At 45.6% G+C, this 25,422-nt stretch overlaps 1 protein-coding gene across 2 annotated transcripts in view; it reads right to left on the bottom strand.

Moving 5' to 3' along the window:
• Positions 1 to 1,195: 1,195 nt before the first annotated feature.
• MAD2L1 (mitotic arrest deficient 2 like 1) overlaps positions 1,196 to 25,422 on the bottom strand; it is a 41,256-nt gene continuing 17,029 nt past the window's right edge. For both annotated transcript variants that reach the window (XM_069630673.1, XM_069630672.1), the window contains exons 2-5: positions 20,936 to 21,082; positions 18,318 to 18,438; positions 17,441 to 17,544; positions 1,196 to 2,144 (exon numbers count right to left, since the gene is read on the bottom strand). In XM_069630673.1, coding sequence (XP_069486774.1) covers positions 1,972 to 2,144; positions 17,441 to 17,544; positions 18,318 to 18,438; positions 20,936 to 21,082 — 545 coding nt within the window. In that variant the 3' untranslated portion in view covers positions 1,196 to 1,971. The remainder of the gene's footprint in view (positions 2,145 to 17,440; positions 17,545 to 18,317; positions 18,439 to 20,935; positions 21,083 to 25,422) is intronic.

Here is a 25,422-nt window from a genome sequence, read left to right as displayed (position 1 = left end):
CAGGCCTTCGAGGGACATAGGCGCCATCGATGCAGAGCCCTCTGATGAGTTTCCCCGAAGCAGCTGAAGCTGTACATTACATGTAAAATATGAGGATTACGTTGCAGGACAATCCATTTGAAATGAGAATTCTCCCTAACACTTCCCTCAATCAAATCTTATATGTATGGGGCGGGTATTATCCGTCAGCGTAAGGTTTAAAACTGGAGGTCTTTCAGGGATTTGGCATGGTGCGAAATCAACCTCAACATATGTTCCTGATGCGAGAAGTGCGCACATCAATATGTATATATTGGACTATTGCCTTTTAGGATGACACAAAGCAAGAGGCATAAAGAGATCAGAGAACGAAGAGCGAGTCATTTGGCATTTGAATCTATGTGGTATGGATTTCCATTTGCAATTATTTTGGTTGTCAATCATTTTACAACGTAATCCATGTAGACAGGTTTTCCATTATGGATCAATCCCAAGCAATGCACTGAATATGGACTAGCAGGAATACAGCCCTGTTCTAAATTCCTAACAGACCATAAGAACTTCTAGGAATCCAGGGCATGGGCTGCCAGAGTAGCCAAGGTTCAAGCCTCCAACCACATTAAAAAGGCCCATAACTCCTTTGAGCCCTCTAGAACCAGGCCATTCAGGGCAGAGTTGAGTAAGAGGGGCTTACACCCCCCCCCCCGCACCTGTTAACTGGGCATGGTTTCAACATTCCCAGTCTTCCCATGGCAGCATGGGTATTAAAAGCCTGACAATAACCAAGACAGACAATGGTCATGATATTGCATCCTACATTACATTGTGACAAATCAGCGACACAGAACATAGCCGCAACCTCCCTTTTGCAGAACTATAGCTCACTCAACATGACTCCCATGTATCCATGATACCGGTTTATCCTCGAGTTTGCAGAATCCATTTACTGCATCCCAAACCTTCAATTCCCTTGAAAAAGTGCCTTACCTTTAGGAGACCAAGGTCTGGCTATCCATGACTGGGGAACAATGTGCCTTCTCCATAGACAAGCCTAAGGGCTCAGAGTATAGTTTGTAATTTTGTATATGTATAAAAGCTTTTTAATAAAATAACCAATTCCAAGAGGGACACCCTTGTGTTCTACAGTGAATGCACAAAAAGGCAGCCAAGTAAGCTGAAGCTTTGATTTGACATACACTTCAGATGACAGACAGGATCCCAACATTTAAAACGTTTATTCTATAAAATACAAACATATAAAAAGACAGAAAACAAGACAGTTTGTACAGTCACACTGTAATAAACGTAAGTCCGCTTTGAGGAAATTTGTCGAACACAAGATGTTCCCTGACAAAAATGCAAGCTGTTCCAAATGTAATTGGAGAGAATCAACACTACACATTGAGGATGGAACAGCCCACAATAATGTGGCAATTCCCAAACAATCTGGCAGGTATTCAACATGTGTCAGAATGCAATAGCAGTCATAAAAACTATGGACACATTTTGCTTCCTGTGAAATCCCAATCAAAGTAGGACGGATGTCTTCAAATGTGGGTAAACTATGCCCCCAACATAGATTTTGATATACAACTACCATCCGTCCTACCTAGCATAGTAATGGTGAGGGGTAATGGTAGTTGTAACCCAAAGCACCTGGAGTGCAGCAGTTTGCCCACAACTGGAATATAGGTACATACAGTGGTGTGAATTACATGAGGCTACAAAACATCACAACCCCATTTAAACATGCACAGCAAAACCATATTTGTGCCACAGACAGCAATAGGTTTTAGTGAGCCTTGATCCAGCAAGCTATTGGAGAATAAATTAAGGCGCCAAGAAACAATTGTGCAAAGGTAGCCCCTACCTGTGAAAAGGTTTTCCTTTTAAATTAAACAGCATTTTTAAAACATCTGGTACGTCGACAACAGAACAAGCACACGTTGCAGTTTATAAAGTCAGTCATTGCTACAAAACTGCATCTTCTGCTTAAAATGAATCCGTTCTTTTATATGCCACCATACTTTTTACATTATGTATTGTAGTAGTGAAAGAACGAAGACGAACTTCTTCTGAATTGGAGACAAGCTGTGGTCCGGATTCCTCCCATTTCTCTGGAACATCCAAATCCTTATCTGTGTAGATCAGCAAGTCAAATGCACCTACCCACAAATAAAATGAATTAAACTATGAAACCAATACAGCAGAACAATACAGCTGGTGAAGCATAAAAAGCATTTCATGTGAACAGCTTAGGTTTGAGACGATGGGGTGGAAGTCACATTGGGACTAGTTCAAGGTAGCTCAGGTGGTTCATAGTGATAGTTTCTCCAGTCAAAGTTCGACATACACAAGTTCAAGCAACAAAAAAAAAAAAAAAAAAAAAAAAAAGCTTAATGCATTTTTTATGGGGTCCCCCTCGTTTTCTATTTTACACGAAACAAAAAAAAAAAAAAACCATGAAAAAATGCATTCGAAACTTTGTATTAGAACTTGTGTATGTCGACACTTTTTTTTCTAAAGTATGACTCGACACCAGCTCAGGTGATATATATATTGGAAATTTAGTGTGATATAGGGATGATTTGCAATCCATAACTGGATCTTGTGGAGGGTACAAAACCAAATTACAGAAATTAACATAAGTAAATGCGAGTAACTATTGTGGGAGTTTTTCCAGCAGGAATTTACTGCAATGAACGGGAAGATCTGGCTAAAAATCTAAGGCGGAGCAGGGGGGTCGTCAGGGGACGAGTACTTTCTGTAATACTGCAATGAAGAGCAAAACTACGTGACCAACATTAACTTGGGTAGGAAGACAAAATCCAATGCTACCATTGGCACAAGAGCCAGAACGGAGCAAACCCCGATTAACATGTAAAGGTGCTACATAGAAAATAGTGCAAGTTACTTAAAGTTCAGAAAGCGAGATTTGGATCTTCAGAGCTTACTCACCATTAAGTGACAGAAACACTAAGAGTGGAGTATTACTTCATAGAATGAAAAGTGGGGAAGGGCAAGCGGAGGGCAAGTACCACGTTAGTCAGACAAAGTGTAGTAATTGTGTCCCCAACCATCGTTAAACGAGAATACAATATTGGCTTTCAATTTTTAAGAGCAATACAAGGCCAACGCAAACAAAATACCCGATTACACTTAAGAGCCTCAGGACCCCTGCACAAACAGGCCAAATAAATTCAAAGAGACACCCTTCTTACCCACAGCCTTAGATGAACTAAGTATTAACACAAAACATGATGAGTGGTTTACACGCTTATGAAGCACATGTACATGCAGTGAGTTAAATAAGCAGACAGATTTGCTTCAGTGTGAATGCCAGTATTAAATTGTGCAACTACAGGTGGATTGAACTATTGAAAGAAGAGAAAGTTGGAAGGCTGGGTTGAAGTTCCCAAAAGGAATAAGCACAAGTCAGTAGGCACAGGCGTGGTTCTGGGCAAAAGGCAATGTTTAAGGTCTATCACAGAGGGCAAATAAGACAGCAGCTACCAGCACCAGTGGACATCAGAAGAGACCCTCAAGGAGCGCCATTGTCAGATCTGAGAACCAGCAGCCCCAAGAAGAGATATACAGCAGAATTTGGGCCAATGAAAGGAAATGACAGTTCTGGGAACCTGCAGAAACACTGCAATGAACCACTGGAACCCCTAGGGAAAAACATTTTGAATAACTCACCCATGTCCCATAGTGAACTACTTCAAGCAGTGTTTCCCAAAAACGGCTGAGGAATAGACGAATTAACCTGGTGAGTGCAAAATCATGTAGAGCGGTTTACAGGACTGTCACCCACTGACACATTACTTCCCAAACAGCCTAAAAGAACTGGCTGCCTTCTTTTGAGTGCTACCCACCAATAAAGTGAAAAGGGCACTAAACACAACCATTCAGGTTCCGATGGATGGATCAATGGACAAAGGTGCAGCCAACCAGCAAGAAACTGTCCCACAAAGTGAACCACAATTGATACGTGTTGGCCCCAACTAGAGAGGCAGGGTATTGCTGTCCCAATTCCCTTCTGGACAATTGAAGCAACCCACCAGCAGGTGCACAACCAAGGCAGATTTTTGTGACGAGGCAGTAAAATGTACCACAGATGGTCACAGCAAAGATGGTTTCTATTATATCCACATGATCAACCTGTTCTGGCAGTACAGAACCCAAGTAGTAGATATCACTGGTTGAGTATACAACGAATTGTATACTTAACTACCTAAAGAGCAAAACATTTATATTTATACACAGTCTCATCACCAGGTGTGGTGCGCTGGGTCTCCCTCCAACGACTCAGTGCCGGTAGAGACTCACTTTTAGTCACTCAAGGTGCGTCGTTGGTGTCTCATCAGCCCTCTTACCATGGCAGACTGGCAGCGTTAAGATCCACCAGCTCAAGGCAACTGCACAGCATGCATGGCCAGCTCAGGCTATGCACAGTTAAGAGCACATAAGGCCGTGAAAAAGCAACATGGACAACGCAGCGGCTTGAGTGGACTGGGACACCTGCCAGTTTGTCAGGGAGAGCCAGGACACGAAGGCCGAGCACGACCAGATGCAACATGATTTTGAAATGTGTGAAGTATTTTACTTCCCTATGAGACAAAATAAAAAAATTTACTCCAAACTTCAAACAAAATTGGGAGTAAAATATTTGTTACAGACACGGAAAGAAAAAGAAAAACCTAGGACACCTCCTCCCCATGTCCAGGGATCTAATGGCACTGCAGATGAGCTTCAGGATGCCTTCTGCGCTGTGAAAAAAAGCTTTCTTGAAGCAGAAGGTGGAGGCTCCCCCCCCCCCCTCAATGTAGACTCTGGGCCAGAGATAGTGCAGAAACGGCTACTTGCTGAGGAACAGGACAATATTTTAAATTACTCGACAACAAGAGAAGGAGCCGATTACAGTTCTGGTCCTGCCATAGCCGGGGCCCATAAGAGAATGTTCAGCCTGGTCGTTCGAGAGCGAGACCAGTGTCAAGAGATTGAGAATTTAATCCATCCGAAGTACACAATTTGACCCCTTCACTGAAGGTGGCAGATTATAACCAAAGCCTGCATGAGTAAAGCCTCTTGGCCAGGATAGCACGCAGATGGCCTAAAGCTGAAATCATGTCAAATTAAAGGCTACTCCAAACCTCATTGCCAAGATCATTACTTTCTTGGGATATAAGTAAGGGCTATGCCATACCTAAGGATACATTTGTATAGCAAACATTTTGTATCTGGCCCCGAGAGCTCAAGATACATTTTGGGAGTTTCTACCAAGAGAACCCTTTGTATGCTGGAGATCAGAACGTCAGAGGGGAACAATGGCATTTTGCTCAGGAGCAACAACAGGCTCAGATAGTTGGCCTCTTCAGAATTGGGCCATGTGGCAGAAGGATTACTGTTTGGCAAACCATTCACTAAAGAATTGGCAGAGTTGGTAGGTAGGGGCAGTTATAGATCTTTGAAAAGATGTAGTAGTCGATCAGGAGTCAGGCTCCTCTTAAAAGGTTTTCAACAAGACCACGCATAAAGGGCCGCTCTGCAGGTCATTATCAGCTAGAAAGCAGATACAGTCAGGGAGTGCAGACTTTCAGTATTGGCAGTCTTGCCAGTCGTGGCAGAGTCAAAAAGATCCAAATCTTTGAGAGGCCCAAATAGACTGTCTCAACCATCAAACGGGATGCAAGCTGCCCAGCCCTTTTCTCAGGAAATTGGGACAAGCTATCAGGGGATGCCTGGGTGTGGCAAACAATGAGGATTTCACTTCGGATGCTATGGCAACACCGTCCAAGTTAAGGCATCAGTGAAATTATATTTTGCTTAAGAGGAAGAGTGCCTTTTGGACAAGGAGTTTGCACTATTGCTGTCTTCTACGCTAGGCTCAGACTTCAAGACCTGAGGAGTTTGTCACCAATCTAATGGCCTGCTTGTGGTTGGGGGAGGGGTGGGGGTGGGAAGTGCCTCTGTTCATTGAATGATTTTCTAGTTCACAGGCAATTCAAGATGGTGCGTCCACACATGATTAGGGAACCACGCCTGCAGGGAGTTTGGATGGCCCAAAGTGAAGCCCATGGAAGCATATCAAGAAGTGGTTTGCATGATCATGTATGTAAACCTTTTCGAAACGGACATTGAGACCAGCGCACATAGGCAGGGCTATGCACATTTGCAAGAGCAGGTGTCTGTTGAGCTGGAGCCACCTTGTATTTCTCCCAGTTAAGTTAAATGATTCTCAATTTTCATATGCTCAATCACAGCCACGCTTAAATTTTCAGCAATCTCTTGCTGAAGGATAATTTCACACTCAGGAAGCTAGCAATAATTAGGACAAAATGTATTTTTATATCCTCAAGAGGATAGGCAATGTAACAGCAGTATGTTACAACCACCAGGGAGGAACGGGGTTCAAAATGTTGGTGAAATTGTTATAGCGAGGCAGTAAGGTAGGGTGAGAGAAGCTATGGAATATAGAACATAGCAATGTCAGTGTTCATAGAGAATTCTACTGGAGTAAGTTGGAAAAGCTGTGTGGCAGAGCTGGATGGCTAGAGGCTTTGTATACACGAAGTATAGGCGATATATCTTACCCGTCAGGATTGGGTGACTAGTTTAGTCTCTCTCCTTCTCCCTCTCCCTTCTCTCCCTTCTCTCTCCCGCCCCCCCCCCCCCCACTGTTCTGCAGGACATGCAGAGGAATGTTATGGGATCATGCGTCAGACTATACATTGGTTGTCTGTGTCAGAGTGTTGGTAGAAGTATACACTGATTTGGGCCCTGCGCTATGGTCAACTATGCGCTTGCAATAGAGGCGCAAGGCCGCGATCACAGAAAAGGCGACAAATGACAGAGCCAAGCAACGTCAGTTATGGAGCACACTCACTGTGGCAGTTGACAGCAAGAAAGGACAAAGGAACAGCAGTTGCTAGGCAACAACCTGGCATCAGGTGAACCGAAACATGACCAGTAAGGAAAATACGGGTGGTGGATCACATAACATTGAATAAAGACTCCATGGATGGGAACATAGGCATGTGTGCGAGTAAGCCTTTTTGTTTGTATGTGTGCCCTCAAAGGCAAAAAGAAAGCGGGAAATATAAAAATTGATTGTGGCAGTGCTTACCTATGGTCACCAGAGGGCATCATGGCAATGCAGAATGTGCCTGGTCCTCATTTTTATGCAGTCGCTTGGGCCTGTTAAAGTGAAATGGCCCCAATGGAAAAGGGGGTTTCGAAATTATGTAAAAGCTACATGTGGGAATGGATTTGGAGTGGAAGGTTTCCCTATAGAGACATTTGTTTGGGCTATGAGGGACAGATTTTTGATGAGAGATTAACAAATCGGAAGATGCAATAATAAACTGGATATACATTTCAATCCAAAAGCCAGCACTATATTGGAACACTGGATTGATGTATCAAGAACAAAATGAGACAGTGGAGGAATACATTACCGCGCTCAGACATCTAGCAGTCTTGTAATTTCGGAAAGATTCAGAATAAATGCATGACCATAGGATGCATTGCTGTACTACAATACATGAGAGTTGTGGCTCAACCATGACCCATGTCTAGAGGAAACTAGATCAGAGGCGGAGATGAGTTTATGAAACAGTCATTGTAATGACAGCAGATTCAGGTGCAAAAGCATCACTAATGTCGCGTGACGCGTTTCAGAATGTGGATGAATTAATGAAACCAGATATACGATCTATTGGCTACAATATGGACAGGATAAATTTTCTAGGGAAGTGACCCAAAAAAAAAAAAAAAAGTGTGGTTGCTCTGGTGGCATGAACAGAAGAACATGTTACTTTCTTACCTGGTAACGTTCTTTCGATGGTATGATCCGACGACGTATTCCATATCTGTGACATGTAATCACCACAGCTGTGCTGCTTCGGAAACTTGTCTGCGTCCTGCGTCGATGACGTCCATGCGCCGTCGTCGAGGACCTCGTCCGACGTCATCCGATGTGATAAGTAGGACGCACGACGCCCGTAGCCTCAGTTGTAGTTTTTTCCCCCAGAACGTGTGACATTAGTCAACTGCCAGTCAGACACAAAGCCATACGGAACGTAAGCTGCAATCGCAAAAGAAATTCTGCAGCGGGGAAGGCAGGGCGGGAGCGATATGGAATACGTCGTCGGACCATCCCATCGAAAGAACGTTACCAGGTAAGAAAGTAACTTGTTCTTCGAGGGGATTGGGTCCTCCAACGTATTCCATATCTATGACAGACTCCCAAAGCAGTACCAGAGCAAGGAGGAGGGAAAGAATTTAGAATCAAAATTTAGAATAGCCAATCAAATAGCAGAGCAAAGGACCGCCTTGCCAAAGGCCAGATCCTGTGCACGGATGGAATCAAGGGAATAGTGACGTACAAATGTATGTACTGAAGCCCAGGTGGCTGCATCACAGATGTTGCGAATAGGAACACCCCTCTGCAGGGCAGTAGATGCAGCCATACCCCTGGTAGAATGGGCCCGCAAGCCAGCCGGTGGGTCCTCACCCGCCAAGCGGTAGCACTCCGAGATGGACAAAATAATCCAGCGAGACAAAGTCTGTTTCGTCACAGCTTGCCCTAAACGCTTTCCAGCGTAACCAATAAAGAGTTGATCGTCCACTCTGACCCGGGACATGCGTGAAACATAAAAGCTTAAAGCTCTCCTAGGATCAAGCCTATGGAGCCTCTCCTCTTCCTTACCAGGATGCGGAGGAGGATAGAATGCCGGAAGAACAACCTTCTGGGCCAAATGAAATTCCGTCACTACCTTCGGAAGAAAAGAAGGACGAACTTTAAGGACAACCCTGTCCTTGTGAAATACAGTGAAGGGTGGCTTAACTGAAAGTGCCTGTAACTCACTCACTCTGCGAGCGGAAGTAACCGCAACTAAAAACACAGTTTTCAGAGTTAACAGCCTCAAAGGGCAAGAATGTAAAGGCTCAAACGGCGCACCCATAAGAAACTTAAGAACAAGGTTTAAATCCCAACCGGGCACCAGGAAAGGTGACGGAGGGAACACATTAGTGAGCCCTTTCAGAAACTGTGAAATTAAAGGGATTTTAAAGTAAGAACACTCTTCAGACGAGCGCTTAAAGATGGACAGCGCCGCCAGGTAACCTTTAATGGTACCCACTTGCAAGACCCTGTGGGCCAAAGAAAGTAAAAAGGACAGAACCATGGGGATGTCACATGCAAAAGGATCCACATTCTGAACTCGGCACCAGTCGCAGAACTTACGGCAACGGTACAGAGACTTTGTTGCTGGCCTTCGGGCCGAAAGCAACACCTCCATCACGTCTTCATGGAGGTCCCAATCCAAGGTCCCAATCCATATACCTCAACCTTTCAGAAGCCTAGCGTGAAGGTTGAGGGATCTGACCTCTGGATGGAGAACCTGACCCCCCTCCCGTGAGAGCAGATCGTCTCGGTAGGGAAGACGACGCGGAGGGCAGATGGACAAGTCGAGAAGGTCCGGGTACCACGTCCTCCGAGCCCACGCCGGAGCAATGAGGATCATCCGGGAACCCAACTTCCGTAACCTCCGCAGACTTGCGGGCTGACGGGGACTGGAGGAAACGCGTACAGCAGCGGGAACGACCACTCCAACACGAACGCGTCTCCCAAGGCTCCTTTTGGAGGAAATTCCCGCGAGCAAAACCTTTCGCACTTCCGGTTGACACTGGAGGCGAAGAGATCCACTTGAGGGGTCCCCCAAAGGGCGAAGATCTCCAGGAGAATCTCCTGAGCCAACTCCCACTCGTGAGAGATCGTGCTCTGCCTGCTCAGAGCGTCCGCCGTCACGTTTTCGTCTCCGGCCAGATGAACTGCCGAGATCGAAACTTCCTGCTGGATGGCCCAGAACTCGAGCTGCATCGCCTCCCTGCACAGAGGAAGTGACCCTGCCCCCCCTTTTTGTTGAGGTAGTGCATGGCCACTGTGTTGTCCGTCAGGATCAGGACACTCTTTCCTCGCACAGTCGGCAGAAAAGCCTTCAGGGCTAGCCTGACGGCCCTCAGCTCCAACAGATTGATATGGAGTCTGGACTCCGACGGAGACCAACGACCGCTGACTGTCAGCCCGTTGGCATGAGCTCCCCAACCCGCGAGGGATGCATCCGTCACGATCGTCACCTCCGGCCAGGGAAGCCAAAAAGGAGCAGCCTTCATCAAGTGGCCTTCGACGGCCCACCACAGAAGGTCCCGGGCGACCGAGGGCGGCACCTGAACCGGGTCCGACATCCTGCCGGAGGACTGCGACCATTGCGTCTTGAGCGCCCACTGCAAAGATCTCATCCGCAGGCGAGCCTCTGGCACCAGAAGAATGCAGGATGCCATGAGGCCGAGCAGCCTCAAGAACTCGAACGCTGGGAGCGTCTGGGCATGCTGCAACTTGTGCACCATCTGCTGAATGTGAAGAGCCCTCGCCTGGGGAGGAAAACACTGCCCCAGGGAAGTGTCGAGCACTGCTCCGATGTACTGGAGCCGCTGTGTTGGCGTCAAATGGGACTTCTTTAAATTGAGGGAGAAGCCCAGCCTGTGAAGGGAGTGGCAGGTGACGGACAGATGATCCAGGACTTGCTCGGGAGAGCTCCCCCGGATCAACCAATCGTCCAGGTAGGGGTAGACGTGAATCCCCCCATGCCTGAGATGCGCTGCCACCACCACCACCATGAGCTTGGTGAAAACCCTCGGGGCGGAGGTCAATCCGAACGGCAGGACCCGAAACTGAAAGTGCGAGTCGCCAACCGCGAACCTCAGGTACTTCTTTTGCTTGGGATGGATGGGCACATGGAAGTAAGCATCCTCGAGGTCGAGTGACACCAACCAGTCCTGAAGCTGAAGGGCCTGGAGGACTTGAGAGAGAGAGTAACCATCTTGAACTTGTCCTTCCTGAGGAGTTTGTTCAAACCGCGCAAGTCCATGATGGGTCTCAATCCCCCGTCTTTCTTCGAAATCAAAAAATAAGGGGAATACCATCCCATGTTCCTCTCCGCTACAGGCACCAGTTCTATGGCGCCTTTCTCCAGCAGGGCTTGAATTTCCTGCGCAAGAAGCGGATCCGGACTCTGCAAAGAGAGGTTCCCCGGTGGATTGTCGCGAGGCCTGTGCCGAAAGGGAAGACAGTCGCCGTGGGTTATGATCTCCAGAACCCACACATCTGAAGTAATGGCTTGCCACTCTACAAGATGCTGCGCCAGCCTTCCCCAACCGGTGAACCATGGGACATGGCCTCATGACTGAGAGGGAGAGCGGCCGCGGCGTTACCTGAGGGCAAAGAGGCAACTGCCCGAGCGGCCTGGACACCACGGGTACCCTGTCGTCCACCTCTGGTACCCCTGCGTTGGCCTCTTTGACTTCCAGCTCCTCTCGCTTTACTGAAGGACGAGTAATAGCGAAAGGAACCACCCCTCCACTGCTGTCCCCTAGGACGAAAAGGCGGAGGTTGGCGAACTGCAGCGCCCAACGACTTTGCTGCAGCTTTCGAGGTCTGCAACCTCTCAAGGCTCTCGTCAGCCTTGCTGCCAAAAAGGTGTTCACCGTCGGAGGGCATGTTGAGGAGCCGAGACTGCACATCAGGAGCAAACCCCGACTTCCGCAACCACGCAAACCTGCGTATCACGGTGCTCGCCGCCATGGACCTACTGAAGCATTCAGCTAAGTCCAAACCCGACTGAACGGACTCACACATGGCACCCTTACCATCCTGGACCATAGCAAGGAAACCATCCCGTTCGTCCCTTTCGGGAATATGTTCAGCCACTAACGCAACACAGTTCCACAAAGTGTGTGTGAAACGAGACAAGGCACAAATGGAGTTGGCCGCCTGAAGCGCCATACCACCAGAAGAAAACACTTTCTTCGCCCAGCCATCAAACTATCAGGAGGGATGCTAGGGTACGACGCCTGCTTTGCCGGGGCCGTGGCCGCCTGCACCACCAAACTCTCCGGAGTAGGGTGCCTGGTCAAGTAGCAGGGGTCGCTACTGGCTGGACGGTATTTTCGCGACAAGGATCTGCCCACCGCCGCCGCCGCCACCCTTCTCTGTAAAGCCATATGGAACGGCAGTACCGGATCAGTTGGGGGACCAACATCAAGGATGTCCGTCAGATCATCCTGCAAACACTCCCCTGGGGGAGCAGACCATCCCAAGTACTCAGAAACCCTAGCCATAAGGTGCCGGTACGAGGAATCGGCATGAGAGCCAGGCTCAGGCCTACAAAACGCCACCTCCGGAGAGGTGTCCAGTCCACTGGCATCATGCAGTAACTGTCTCAAATCGTCAAACTGACTATGGCCCGAGACAATTTCAGCTAAAACCTGACTAGGAACCAGGCCATCAGAATCCTCCTCCGCCTCTGAAATATAGTCCAGGTGGCGAAAAGAAGGCACCCGAGTGTGCTTGCTCTTAACCAGAGCCTTCCTAGGGGGTTCTCCCGTGCCACGGGGTACCTCCGACACGAAAGGCATTGAGCGAATCGGCGCCGAGAGAACCGGCATCGGCGTCGAGGAAATCGGCGTCGACGTCAGATGCAGCGCCTCCAGCAACGGCGGCGTCGACACAGCCCTCGAAGCCGGAGCCCCGAGCGTGTCCCTCGATGACCTGAGCGTCGACGACTTCCTCGGAGCCGGAGCCTCGAGAAAGCCTGTTGACGCCCTCGACGCCTCAGACGTCGATGTCTTCCTCGAAGACCTCACAGGTGCATGCGGTCTCGAACGCGTCGAGGACCGGGACCTGGAACGGGTACGTCGAGAACGAGTCTCCTTGTCCGAACGGGACCTCTCGCGTGACTCGTGCCGACCACTCTTGCGAGCGGGGTCTCTCGACCTCTCACGACTGACCCCACTCGGGGGCGCGGACGGCATAGTACCCTGCGACTCAAGAATCGCCAGCATTTTCTTCCCGAAGGAAGCCCATTCCTCCGGCGTCGCACCGCTGGTGGGGTAAGCGGCGTGCCGGGCAGAGTCCTCCGAAGAGGACCTGGAAGACGACCGGTGTCGGCGCTTCCGAGAATGCCTTGAAGAGGCTGAGGAGTGGCGAGACCGACTCCTAGAAGGAGACCCACGAGACTTCCGACGATGACGCGGAGAGTCACCCCTCGAATCATCCGTCGAAAGCCCCGCAGACTTAGACTTCCTGGGCTTGGACACCCGACCTACCGACAACTTCTTCTTACGTTCGCGTAAGGCTTTGGACGTGAGCGACTGGCAGTCGATACAGTCATCCGTGTCGTGGGCCTCCCCGAGGCACCAGAGGCAGGCGTCATGCAAGTCCGTCACCGACATCTTGGACCCACACTCCCCGCACTTCTTGAAACCCGGACGCGGGGTCGAAGACTAAGTAGAAGACATCTTCACACGAAGGATTTTCACAAAACGAACAGGTTCGAAGAACCGAGAAGAACAGAACTCTAAAGAGTTGAGGCGTGAACCGAGAATCACGAAGCAACACGTTCGCGGAAAAAACGGAACTGAGGCTACGGGCGTTGTGCGTCCTACTTATCACATAGGATGACGTCGGAGGAGGTCATCGACGCAGACGCCGAAAAAAGTTTCCGAAGCAGCACAGCTGTGGTGATTACATGTCATAGATATGGAATACGTCGGAGGACCCAATCCCCTCGAATTATATATTGGTTTGGAAACCAAGATTAGTGAGCAATAATGAAATGTGGGCCAGAATGTATGGATGATCACAGGAAAGTGTTTGATACAACATTTTGGGAAACTGAAAAGCATGATGCATCAAATTTTTGAAGGGAAGATATTGTACCACTGGTGGCAAAGGCTATGGCTGGTACCTCTAGTCTTGAGAGAAGCAGTGGAAGGGGAGTTGGAGAGATAGTGGAAAAACGGTATAATAGAAAGAGCAGGTGCTGTGGCATGGGTGCATCCCTTGGTTGTTGACCGAAAACAGTGGGGAAATTAGCATGTGTGTTGATTTGAGGCAGCGAACAAGTGTGGTGGTAGACAGTTAGCCAACATGCTTTAAATCGTAGTTTTAGTAGGAAAAGGAAGGCTGTTGAAAAGGGAGGCTGTTTTCCAAGTTGGACTTTGCTTCAGCTTAACACCAAATTGAACCACATTAATGAAAATGGACAGTGTTCATTTCACATGGGGATGGGGGTGTCTTCCAGTTTGAGGATGCGATTTGGGCTGGTTCGTATCAGCATTTCAAATGGGGGGTACAAATAAAGAAATGAAAGGTGTCCACTGCTTTCAGAATATCTTATTAATTTGAGGTTGAAGTGGAGGGGCACATGATCCAATGCTACAAAAAAGTGTATATTTAGAAAAATCACTCATAAGTTACGGAATTTCAGACAAAAGGAGTTGGGCCCGGAGAAAAAATAAAAAGAGGCGATCACAAAGATTGAATAACCATGAACAAACGGGGAACTTTGCTTTTTTTTGGGCATGATCACCAAACGTGTGAAAAACGTTGCTGACAAAGTGTTATGATATGTAAAAGGTGAGAAGTTTAAGTGGAATGAGAAATGTGAAGAAAACATTTGCAATATAAAATTCAGAAATTGATATGGCTAGGTATTTAATCAATTTTACACTGGAAAACGGTCTATAACTACTGTAGATGTGATTGAAGTAGGTGTGGGAGCTGTATCAAAAGGAGGATACACTGGGTGAAATGAGGAGAATTACACATGCCTCAAGAGTGTTGAGAAGACCAGAGAAAAGATACTTTGTACTGGAGAAAGAAGCTTTAGCGTGTCATTGGGTTATGGAAAAGGTTTGGAATTGTGAGGTGGGGGAACTGAAATGCATTAAGAACAGACCAGAGAGTGTTGGGAAGTAATGTAAAGCCATGCATTCAAAATGGTGGTCATGCTAGGTCAAGATAATCCAATAGCCAATCACTTATGCTTCGGTGGTAAAGAGGAAGAGAACTATGTGGAATGGATGGATCAGGTTTGCGGGACACATGAGAGGATTGGTCATACAGAGCGATAAGAGGCAACAGAGATAAGAATATTAAGTGTGCAATACAAAGTGTGCGGTTGGTTAGCCTCAAACAGAAAGTTAAGAGACACAAGGGCATTTTGGGAGGTAAGAGTTGGGTGTGGACAGATGCATATTATATATGTGTAGTAGAGTTGTTCCTGAAGATAGAGACATACAAGTTGATGGGGATGGGTATGGGTCTCTGGTCATATTGGCGTCACGAGGACGAAGGAGCCTTTGAGGACTATTGGTGGCCAGGGCTTGGTAGGATGATGGAGAAGAGGTTGGGGAGTTGTGTAGAGGGCTGGAAAATGTGCACCCAGAATTTAATCAAACAAGATCTACAGGAAGGCATGTGGGATGAACTCAATGAATCCAGTTATTAGTGAGAGTCAAGGGAGTTTTATCATAGTATTGATAAGTCTTCCAAATGGATGGATGTGAAGGCAGCGAGAGAAGCAGGAGCTGCTGTGGTGAATTTCTGGAGAAATATTGAGCGAGAAGGACACCCTTGAAGTATTCCAACTGGTAATGCAAGTCAATTTTGTGTTAGGATGATCAAAAATGAGAAAATCAGTGCAAGACACACCAGCGTTAGTTCATCCCGAACACAGATGGGGCAGAAGAACGGACAAACGTATTATGAACAACATGTGATTTGCAGGTGCATGCGATTGTAGTAGGAAAGTTGCAGTGAGGAAGAGATGTGCTTTGAGAAGTTCACTGCAGGATTTGAAAAGGGTAAGCCTGTTTGGACAGAGGTAGAAAAAACAATACAATTACAAGCCCTGCCTGGCTGGCGAGAGCTAGATTGTCAGATGGGGTGGTGGGAGTGGGAGATGAAGGAGAAAATAAATAGGATGAAGGAAACCTGAGCCGAGCACCAAGTTCCAAAATCCATTAATCCTCTTCTACTTTCTCTCTCCCTTCCGCGTCTGACCTTCCAGTTTGCTGCACTGACTGATTGCTTGGTTACCCTCGGAATCTCAATGGGTACCTGGCTCCTCTTGACCCATCTCCTCCGGGCCCGTCACGCACTAGGGACTGTTAACTGTAACCTCTACAGTTCCCTGCCTCCTTTCACTTGCCCAAGTGGCGCGCTGTCCTAGCTGCACTTACTCAGAGCAATAATCATCCACCCTACACGTCCCCCTTCCCACAGTCTGCTACCTTCGCACTTTGCGCATTTGCACCATCTGAATGACACAAGGCCTAGTAAGATAGTTTTTCTTGGCCTCCCTCTGTACCCTCTGTCTTGTCACAACACATGCGTACAGGCAAGTTATAAATGACATACATCATTGAGAGATGCAAATAGAAGCAGGTCAAGTAAGGCATTGGAATGGTGTGTGGGTGAAGATTCGGAAGGGTGTGGCGAGTAGCAAAGGAGACTATTTGGATCCCGTACAGGTACATAAGGGTATGAAAGGAGCGATGCAGTACAGTATGGAGAGAGCATCTTTGGTACATAGAACATAGCGGTGTCAGTGTGTTCATAGAGAATTCTGTGGAGTCATTTGAAAAAGCTGTATGGCAGAGCTTGATGGCTTTACCATATATATTTGATATACAGGTAATGAAGGTTATCTTGGAAATCTCGATTGTGTCAGGCTTGGAATTGCAAAACCGGCAAAGGATTCATAGCATTCTTGCCTTTAGAGATAAAGATCAGCAGAGTACATTCCAGCTATGTCCAATACAAGGCAGACTGGAACACCAGGTATCCGGAGGATGGCAACAGTAACTGGACGAGAGATTGGGGGCCCATTGCAGGTAGATTCTTTGCTTCCAGGAGAAACTAGTCTCAATTTTTCAGCTGGCAGCAGTGAGAGATGCCTTTCTGCAATTGGGACTAGAGGATGAATTATAGGAGATTCCGCCATTCAAGATGATGGGCATGGACCTGGCGAAAACAGGAGAATATGCACAGCTGGTACTGGTAGTACCTTTCGGGGAGACAAGTCTGGTATCCAACTTACCTCGATTGTTCAGCTTCTCAGGGATCAAAAGGAACTTCCCCAACCACTAGTAGATAGAAGAGTTTTGACTCACAGCAATGAGGGTTTCAGAAAAAATGGTTGGTCCTGCATCTTTTAGTGAAGGCAAGCAGCCTTAAAGACTGCTCGGTCCCCAGGTATGGCCAGTTGGCAAGGCTAGCATATAGAACGTGGAGAAAATTCAGTTTAGCCCCATGAGCAATAGTACTAATTTCCATGCACCTCTAGAAAACCTTTCAATAGGCTAAACGTTTTACAAAACTAGGCAAACAGCATAAAGTGATGGGGTGATTTTAAAAAGTGAAGATGCATGAAGGGAGCACCCAAGTGGAAATGACCACAACTCTGGGGAATATTTTTCAGTTTTAACATTCTTGCATTTTTTTGGGAGGTCCGATACAATTACTAACCTATGTGACAGCTTGTTTTACACAGATAAAACAAGTTCAATTGTGGACATATAGAATGCTCAAGTTAAGTTTTTGCTTCACACTTACAGGCAGTTTCAAGCAGTGGCAGGAACGTAACCGTTGCTGTGATCTGCCTGATTACAGATCTAATTTCTTCCTGGATAGCCTTTTGTGTTTTCTCTCTTGGAGCACTGGAAAAAGGTGCACAAAAAAGGACATTCAAACTGGTTATTCCCACTAAGAAAATAAGATTGTGGCAGCATGCAAATGCTCACATGCACCCAACACCTACATCTAAGCTTCACAAAACGCAGCCAAAAATGTACACCATGTGTCCCACAATCAAACTAGCTGCATGATTGTTTAAAGCATGGGACAACTAGTAGCTAGTCCCATTTTATCCCTAAACATCTGAATGTCAAACTAGTTACTGACACGGTGCTACTGCAAGATGCTAGGTTGTGGTAGGCTTCACACCAATAATGCTGCATATTCCCAGCCTGCTCAATTCCTCTCTCGACCAACAAATGGACACGCATTTCTGGCAAGCAAATTCCAGGGGACGAGAAAAGACGAGATCGGCACGTCCTACCAGGTTGGGCTTCCAGAACCACCAACAACGTGTGTCCACTAGATGGTAGCATCGTGGCAATATAAAACTAAGGAAACCATACAATATCCGACACAAAGCGAGCCGAAACACACAAGACATTATTATTTTAAAAGCCAAGTCTAGTTTCTGAAGACCAACAGATCTCTCAAGGGGCAGTGGGAGTCTATTCCATCATCTAGTCGTTTTTACTGCAAAATATCTTCTCCTACTTTTCTCAAACTTAGGGACAGCAGGCCATTTGACACCTCACGGTAGGCACTAGAGCTAAGATTTTAATTGGAGACATGGTCTCTAGTCTACATACAATTTGGTCAAATGTTAGTTTAACTATTTATTTCTTCTTATACATACCTTTCATCCTTTGCAGTCTTGTCACATTCAATGTCAAATTGCCATCTTTCAAGGGTCTCCTTGTTTTCAACATCACTTATCACTACCACCAACTTTTTAACACAGCATTTGTACAGCCAATCTGCAAGAAATTAAAGTGAATACGCTACTCAAAAACAATTAGTCACACAATAGGTTTGTAGATGCATGTGAAAAGTTGGAATTTACTGCTGACAAATGTTTCATTGCGCTCCATATTCTTTCTTGCAACGCATTTCCCTCTAGGAGTTCCACTCATTTGAAAAATCTCAAGATGTCATCATTGTTTATTGAATTAACAACAAACATTTGTATCGATTAGTAACCAACAGTAATACAGGATGCTTATTTCCCGTGTACCCCTTCCTTTTAAGTCCCACTTTTTAAGCGCCACATACCAAATAAAAAGCTCAACACCCTTATTCCCCTCAATGTGACGGGGATGGGGCAGTGAAAAGTAACAGGGAAGGGGTGTTGCGTAGGGCAAAAACACACTTATAGCACCGATTACAGGATCCCTCCGTAATAGGAGGGGGTGGGGAGGGTTGTCACTGCACATTATAGCCTCTGCCCAGCAGCCTACAACATGTGCCCTAAATCAGCAAACTGTTTTTCGGGTAGCCACATAACCAAACACTATATCTAGCCTTAGTCAAATCAGACACCCACCATTAGCAGCAGTCAAGACTATCACAGCTTTTTGCAATGTTGTCTTCTCCAATGCTACTCCAATTACAGAATCCACTCTTGACAACATGCTATCCCTTCTTTAATCTGGCAGCACTCCAATGTTGCTTACCATCTGCCATAGCTCCTCTTCTGCGCAGCTGTCTGTACTGGAAGCTTCAGATTCCGCCACCCTTTCATACCATTGTGCCAAATACTACACCAACCTGTTCCACAGTGAGGTCAGCTGTCCATAACAGGAGATTCCCAATAGCCCCCTTTGTGTTGCTACTCTTGCACCTCTTCCTTGGGTGAGTCGATTTTACTGAGGTTAGTATCCTGGACCAGGTCCAATCAGATGGCTGCCTCTTTCTCTACAGTCTGCACAAAGTTCAAACTAATCGCAAGGTAGCGTACCAAAATCCTGCATGCGTATTGCCGCTTTGTGCACAGCGTTAAGAGAGATTATTCAGAGGGTTCCGATAGTTCAATCTAGGTGATGAGCGAAGGCTTTTCACCAAACCCTTATGATAGCTTATGCTGAGCATTTTAAGGAATATGGGGTTGGTGTGCTAGTACAGTACCAGGGCAGCAAAGTAGGTTTTACACTATTATAAAAACACATTTATTTGGTCTCAACACATGCAGGTAAAAATCTCAAAGCGCAAAAACAATTAAAAGATAGCAATGCAAAACATAACTTGGGAGAAGAAGTGGTTAAACACTGTATACATCCAGCCTTACTGCATATGTTTTAAGACCAAATGACGCGTGTGTGTGCGCGCGCAACTCTTACTTGGCTGCTGAAGTGTAGATTGGGTCTCAGTTCCAATCATTCAGTTACAAAACACCTGCCCCCAACTCCTAAAAATCAGTCCTCACGAAAGTGAATGTCCTCTTTAATGAGGTAATGGGGGAATCATTTAAAAACAAAATGTTGGTAAACCTGGTTCATTGCCACCAGCGTGTAAATAAATAAAAATAAAACCATGATAAAATGTAAAAGGGGATACAGAATACCCTTACAACATGCCAATTAAGATGGTGAGTTACCAAGTGACGCCACGTGAAAAACAAAAGTCTACTTGTACACTCTTAGAGGCTGAAAAATAGGAGTTGCACAGCAAGATAAGCTAAAAAGCCTTTACTTACTTCCCTTCAAAGTGCAGGAGGGGTTTGGGGCGAGAGCAGTTCTGGAACCACCAATTTGGGACCCAGAAAACATTTATATATGCCCCAATTCTGGAGCAGACCCAGGAGCACAACAAAATAAGCCACCTTCGCTCTGCCACTTTTTACATTCATTTTGCACACTCACCGGAAGTAAAACAAGGTCTAAAACATTTCTGGTGAAATGTAAAGTCTAGGAGAACCATAACAAATGAAGCTCCAAGTTAGTCTATAACGCAACCTCCAAAATGCATAGATTCCTCAATGTTCTTGTATGCTGGTACTATTGCATTTTCTAACAACAAATAAACCCCCCCCCCCCCCCTGAACCAAATACACTCCTTGCTCTCTGGATAGAGACACACACAGAAAGAGGTGGTTTACTGCATGAGTTTACTCTGTCTTTCCAGATTCAATAAGGCGAACTATAAAACCGCACATGTGCCCATGACATGTCACAAGGAACACGGTTCCACAGAAAATGTCCAGCTCTTGTTCTTGCAAAGGAGACACAAATGAAAAACTAGTACACTAACGAGTCAGCATCAAGACGTTGCAAAGAAGCGAATAAGTCGTTTGAAGTACCAAAAGCAGCGCATCAGGACTTTAGCACCTCTCTGTGATTATAGCATAGTTGTGGAGTTGGCTAAAATAGGTCTTGGGTGTTCGGTTGAGATTTTGAATTGCTGGTAGGTACAGCAATTTTTTCTAAGGCCCAACCGATTCGTGGTGCACAGTTAAACAAAGCACAATTCAATCCGTACCTTCAAGCTGCTCCACCACATTGCTAAGGTACTTTTTGAGATCTGGGTCAGTTGTCACAAGTAAAGTTAACCCATATTTCTGCATACGTGTGAAGGTCTCCGATGGGTAAATTCCTCGCTGATATAAAATACTGTTGATGCCGTAAGCTGGAAGACAGAGGAGCCAAATCAGCCTAAATACAAGATCGAATTATTAAATACGCATTACCATCTTAAAACAGATAAGTTTCGTAGGTCACATCAGACAGAATATGAATGCAATCATACACTTGGTTTGTAAAGGATGGCTGAATGTTGCTTACTTGCATGCCACATGTTCCATTGGTCTTAAAATAGCACCTGTACAGTCAAAAATGTGAAGGGACAAGCACACGTGCCGGCATAAACAAAGTAGGTTAACAATCACACTTTAATACCCTGTTCCTACTTGCGTCTTAATTAAAGCACTCTCCCATTAAGAAAAGAAAAAGCGTGCACAAAGAGAATTCCACTTCACGTCCACAGCACAATGATCTAGGAGTTATGACGGATACAGTGCAATTATAGATTTCTTTATAAAGTAATAAAAACATACATAAGCTACAATAGTACAAACAATTTTAAAACGAAACCATCGTAATAGTTAAGTGATGCATGTAAAACTCACTAAGCTGAACTAGGCTAAAAGCAAGACAAAATTAGCGCTCAGCAAATTCTAACACTAAAGCCATTTATGGACCAATACCAGGTTTTCCCCTCTCCTCAATTAGTCCCTCAAAAAAAATGAAAGTTGTTACTATACTTCAACTAACATGTTTTTCTAGATCATTAAAACAATCCTCCCGCCTGAGCACGGTTCAATTAAAAGACTTAGCAGGACTGACATTTATGCTTGGAGATGCCTCCCCAAGTACACCACAGTAAGCACAGCCATGTGGCACAATTTGGGCAAATGCTACCTAAAAATGTACTAGCTCACTTGCACTGGTGAGGAGATTTTATGATTTGGGCGATGGGGCCAAGAGGGGAAGCCTGCTAGTTGCATGGTACTCCCAACTTGCTGGCGAGCATGGGGAGGTTTGAAACTTGACGTACTGCAATGCATGTCTTGCAGCATTGCAAGAAATATGAAGAGTGCTTATGCGGACATGCAGTGTGCTAATGCTGACGTGCACCATTTTACAGAATACCATGGTAAATATTTGGTCAACTGTCACAATTGGGATAGTACATTTCACTTGGGTAGAGGATGTAGACTTAAGAACTCACCCTGCAGGTCTACTACGATTTTGAAGAATTTGCAAGGCCTGTACCAGAGTCAATGAATGGGTGGGTTAGCATGTGGAATGCAGTCCTTATGTGGCTGTGGACTCTGGAGTGGGTACCTTCACAAAAAACAGGTAATTTAGCCATGTTCGTTCTCCTATGGACTATTATTTGATTGTATGCTCATTTCTAGGTAGGAGTTTGTCTCACCCTAAATGCAGAATTTTGATGCACTTGGGCTGCTGAGCGAGTCAAGGTGTGTCGATTAAAAATTCTCTACTTATCTTTCACATCGAATGAATAGATCCTCAACAAAATAAAAGCATGAACCACCAAACAGGTGTGCTACATAGCTCCATAAGGTTGAAGTTCAGAGGGTAGTGAGGTGAAGCAGCCCATTGTTCTCATTTGTCCCTTTAATAAAAGGACATCTCACAGCAAGGAGGTAGCATATGCAGCCCCAAAATGGTGCCGAGTATGCACAGACAGAATTTCAAAAATACTAACGATTACTGCTCGAATCCATTCCCCCTCGACACTGCAAACGTGATTGGTTCCCAATAACTACAAGCAAGCCATGAGATTTTAAGCCAAATTCTACTTGACATTTCCCCCAACCAACTTCACAACTGCATAATATGCAGAGGTCTCTGACCAACTGTAGGAAGGTATTCAGACAAGGTTACAATCAGCACTGGTTCGAGTTCAGTTACACCTGGAAACTGTTAGCATATTAAGATCTGTGATGGGTCAAACTGAACAGTTTCTTCCCCAAAAAATATCCCTCAGAAAGTTAGACACCAATGTAAAAAGCTCAGGCCAAGTTGCAACCATGCGATCACTTTATTTTTGTATTAAACAAGTAAAAAGACATGCCATCAGTGGAAGCCATGCTTCAAAATATGCATTTCTCACCAGCGATAATTTAACTCCAGGCAAGAAAAATAGTGTGCTTGCTACATCTGTAGAAATAATGCAAGAGTGACTTCATGCCTGGCAGTATCTTGGAACTTGAAATTTTGCTTTTGAAGTGCAGCTTTTATTTTATGCCATCATACTTACAAAAGCATTAACAATTATTTTTACTTTCAACTCATGGCCTAGGCGCCTTTATTCCACAAGGTGAAACGAGACGGAAAGAACATGCATTTGAAGACTCAACAAGGAAATTCGTCACTAGAACCCCTGCAAAGAACTGAACTAATAATATCAAACAGGCAGAATATTGCTCTATTCTTTCAGGGCTCAATGCAAGTAGGTATCGGGGAGGAATAGCCCATTCCAGGGCCGCGTTCCCTTCCACCCCTCTGCATGTGAACCCTGTTCGCAGGTGGCCAAGGCAATCATATCAGAGAACCAGACTGCCAAGGAGGGTGCAGATTTAAAAGGTAATGTGTTTATCTTATCTGTGAAAAACCTTAAATGTGCAAACTTGTCGCTCAATTTATCCCGCTGGCTTGTGGGTGTTGGCCAAAATATTCAGGACCGCATGATCCTGGTGGTCAATTTTCTCAGGACATAAATCACTTGCAACTAAAATCCAGACACCAGTGGGCATACCCATAGTAAGCAATACAAAAAACGCACCTACAAGATCCTTACACCAATTACATGCCAAGGAGTAGGTTTCATCTATGTGCTGTACATCCTATGAAGTACATTAAAATGTACTTTGTTAATCACCGAGAACCTTGTGCAGCATGAAGAAAATAAGATGACAAGAGTTAGAAAGTTCCCTGTGTGGGCCATGCCTCTGCCCTGTACAGATAAAGTTTACTTGGAAACCCAGGCCCACTTTCTATAGCCACCTTTGTTATGCCAGCAAACTCAAGAAAACATCTGGTTTATTTTCGGTTGGGTACACATTAAATCCAAAGGTGAAAGTGCATATTGAAATAAATGCATGCAGTACCCTCAGACCTATGGGCGAATACGAGTCACCGATTAGTTACCAAAACGAGTAAATCGCCATTTTGGCCAGTTGCCTGGGATAGATGGAGATTTGTCACATTTACTCTTGCAGACGTTACAACCCAGTTGGAATAAATAGCTGCGATTTACCCCAGTGGTAACCTCGAACAAAATGTTCCACGTCTAGTGAAGCGATCTTATATATAATACGAAGCACTGTTCAGAATGTTAATCCTCAATACAGGTCTCAAAATTTGAACTCCACACTAGCCATTGGTAATAGAGGTATAACGGTATACCGTTACAGATACCGTGAACCACTTAATTGAACAATAATAACCGTCACATTGTTTATACCGGTATACCGTTAAGTGTGCTTTTCAATCTGATTTGGAAAGGCTGCAGTAAGCAAGTGCTGTGCAGTCTTGATCTTGCACTGTTGGATGTGCCGTCTGCCAAGTAGTTTCAGTTGGCGCCGTTTTTAATACCATGCCATAAACCACACGTGCATGTTTATACTACCATCAGCCTCCATTGATCTGTGGCATGCAGGTTATCAAGATGGCAACATGTTCACCAGTAGCCAGTGGGGGAGCTAAAAGCCTAACTGACCACTTAAGAAAAGATATTCAGTTTGCTATGCCAGTCGCAGCAGAGCTCCCCCCGTCCTCTTCCACCTCCTCTCCACACGTCTGTGTTTGGTGGAAGCAAGTTTTGACATTTCTGTGGAAAGTATGTTGAAAAGCCCAATTCTGGCCCTGGGTGCCTAGTTTTGTTTGTGATGATAAATCTGACAATTTATGACCTTTTAGAAAATATTTGTTAAGATTAGTTAACTCCACCTGCTATACCGTGATAACCATTATATACCGTCATTTGGCAAGAAGGTTATCGTACCGTCATAAAACTAATACCGTGACACCCCTAATTGGTAAGTCATAATTGATGCTGGGCGAGAAACCAAATTATGTGCGTTGGCACTGGAGAACGGAGGGGGCTAGTGACTATGCTTGTCTAGTTGTAAGCAACTAGCCAATTTTTTTTTTTTTTACTACACCAAATGAAACCACTGAGACATGGCAGCTGTACTGCCCAAGTCGCAGTTTTCAAAGCCTGGTGCACTTAGTCCACCCTCCATTAATCTTTTATAACGTGCTTAATACAGGAGACCAGTCTTTAAGCACGGGACCGGAATTGGAACCAGTCTTACTCTGTGTGTCTTGGTTGCAACACAAACGCGTTATCCCCAAGCTATCATCCCAGCAAACAGTAATAAGGGAAACGAATACCTTCCACACATACAATCACCATTTTATCCAACTCTTTCTACA

Source organism: Ambystoma mexicanum, chromosome 6q (genome assembly GCF_040938575.1).
Source record: "Ambystoma mexicanum isolate Mex_15411 chromosome 6q, UKY_AmexF1_1, whole genome shotgun sequence".
NCBI classification, from domain to species: domain Eukaryota; kingdom Metazoa; phylum Chordata; class Amphibia; order Caudata; family Ambystomatidae; genus Ambystoma; species Ambystoma mexicanum.
This window is presented reverse-complemented; position numbering and strand designations above follow the sequence as displayed.